The 1,100-nt window shown below is 48.8% G+C and overlaps 1 protein-coding gene across 1 annotated transcript in view; it reads right to left on the bottom strand.

Moving 5' to 3' along the window:
• The window catches only part of PPTG_22233 (hypothetical protein), a gene marked incomplete at both ends in the record, with an annotated part of 3,240 nt that extends 2,723 nt beyond the window's left edge, over positions 1–517 (bottom strand). Inside the window, 2 exons of the mRNA XM_008902404.1 lie at positions 76–294; positions 352–517. Of these exons, the coding sequence (XP_008900652.1) occupies positions 76–294; positions 352–517 (385 nt within the window). The remainder of the gene's footprint in view (positions 1–75; positions 295–351) is intronic.
• Between the last annotated feature and the right edge of the window lie 583 nt (positions 518–1,100).

The raw sequence follows: 1,100 nt of genomic DNA, 5'->3' as shown, positions 1-1,100 counted from the left end.
CGCTTCCAGCATCTTGTTCTGTATCTTGTCGAATTGCTTGATCTTCTTGAGTTGATGGGGAAGAAGCTGAAGTACGCGTAGGGGAACTCAGAGGAGGGGTTGGAGGAGTAGGCGTCGCCTCCAAAGTTGGCGTCGCTTGTTCTTCCGCTGGCAGCACTCGTTCAACCGGCACACGACGGCAGGCCAACGCATACGCCGCATCCTTTCCCATAGGGGCCCTTGTTGAGAGAGATGGCAAAGGTTGGAGCTCGAGCAGCCCCCGACGACGTCCAAATTTCATGAGTTCTTGTTCACCTGAGCATACATTGTCAGTACTGTGAATATATACAGCGAGCTGTCTACAGAACGTACCGACGAAGTATTCGACTCCACGTTTCTCAATATTCAATCGGCCAGTCACACCAGGCATCACGTACGTGTAGTCCACGCTCAGCCCCTTTGGCTTCCTCGATTTCCATCCTGCCTTGGATAGCTCGCGCCATAGCTGCTTGAACGGTTTCTCGTTGGGGGCGTTCATTTCGAATGAAGCTGAAATTAGTGGTTGCCACCACCTACAGAAATAGCATGAAACTGAATTTTCAAAACCTCCAGTCATCTTATACTGTCTTTTCTATCCTGCTCGAATTATACCTGGCTATCTTCCCATCGAAGATCCTTCAAGATCAAACTACCCATCTCTACCCTTTACAAACAGAAGTATGCGAAGAATTCTGACGATTGTAAGTTCGCTGGATATTATGTCCTGTTATAAATCTTATTCTGTATTATACAGAGTAGCGCTGTAAAGGGGTTAACAAGCCCCTCCAGCTTGCGTTGTCAGATCTCGCACGTCGGTCGGCCTTATCGCTGTCTGAATTTGTGGAGCTGGTTCGAGGGCAAACTACGAGTGATTACCGGCAAAACAAGAACATGGTGCCGACTGTCTTAGGAAATGTGTGCAAGGGCTACCGCCATTTGGATCTGCTCCAGAAAATCGTTCAGGAAGGTGTCGAAGTTAAGCTGAAAATGTCTCCGCCTCGTCAGTCTGTTCGTCCCCCAAATCATGGATCTGCACGTGATCGGCTCAACATCTTGCGCAAGAACATCCGAAACAAGCAAGA

Source organism: Phytophthora parasitica (genome assembly GCF_000247585.1).
Source record: "Phytophthora parasitica INRA-310 unplaced genomic scaffold supercont2.13, whole genome shotgun sequence".
In the NCBI taxonomy this organism is placed as follows: domain Eukaryota; phylum Oomycota; class Peronosporomycetes; order Peronosporales; family Peronosporaceae; genus Phytophthora; species Phytophthora nicotianae.
This window is presented reverse-complemented; position numbering and strand designations above follow the sequence as displayed.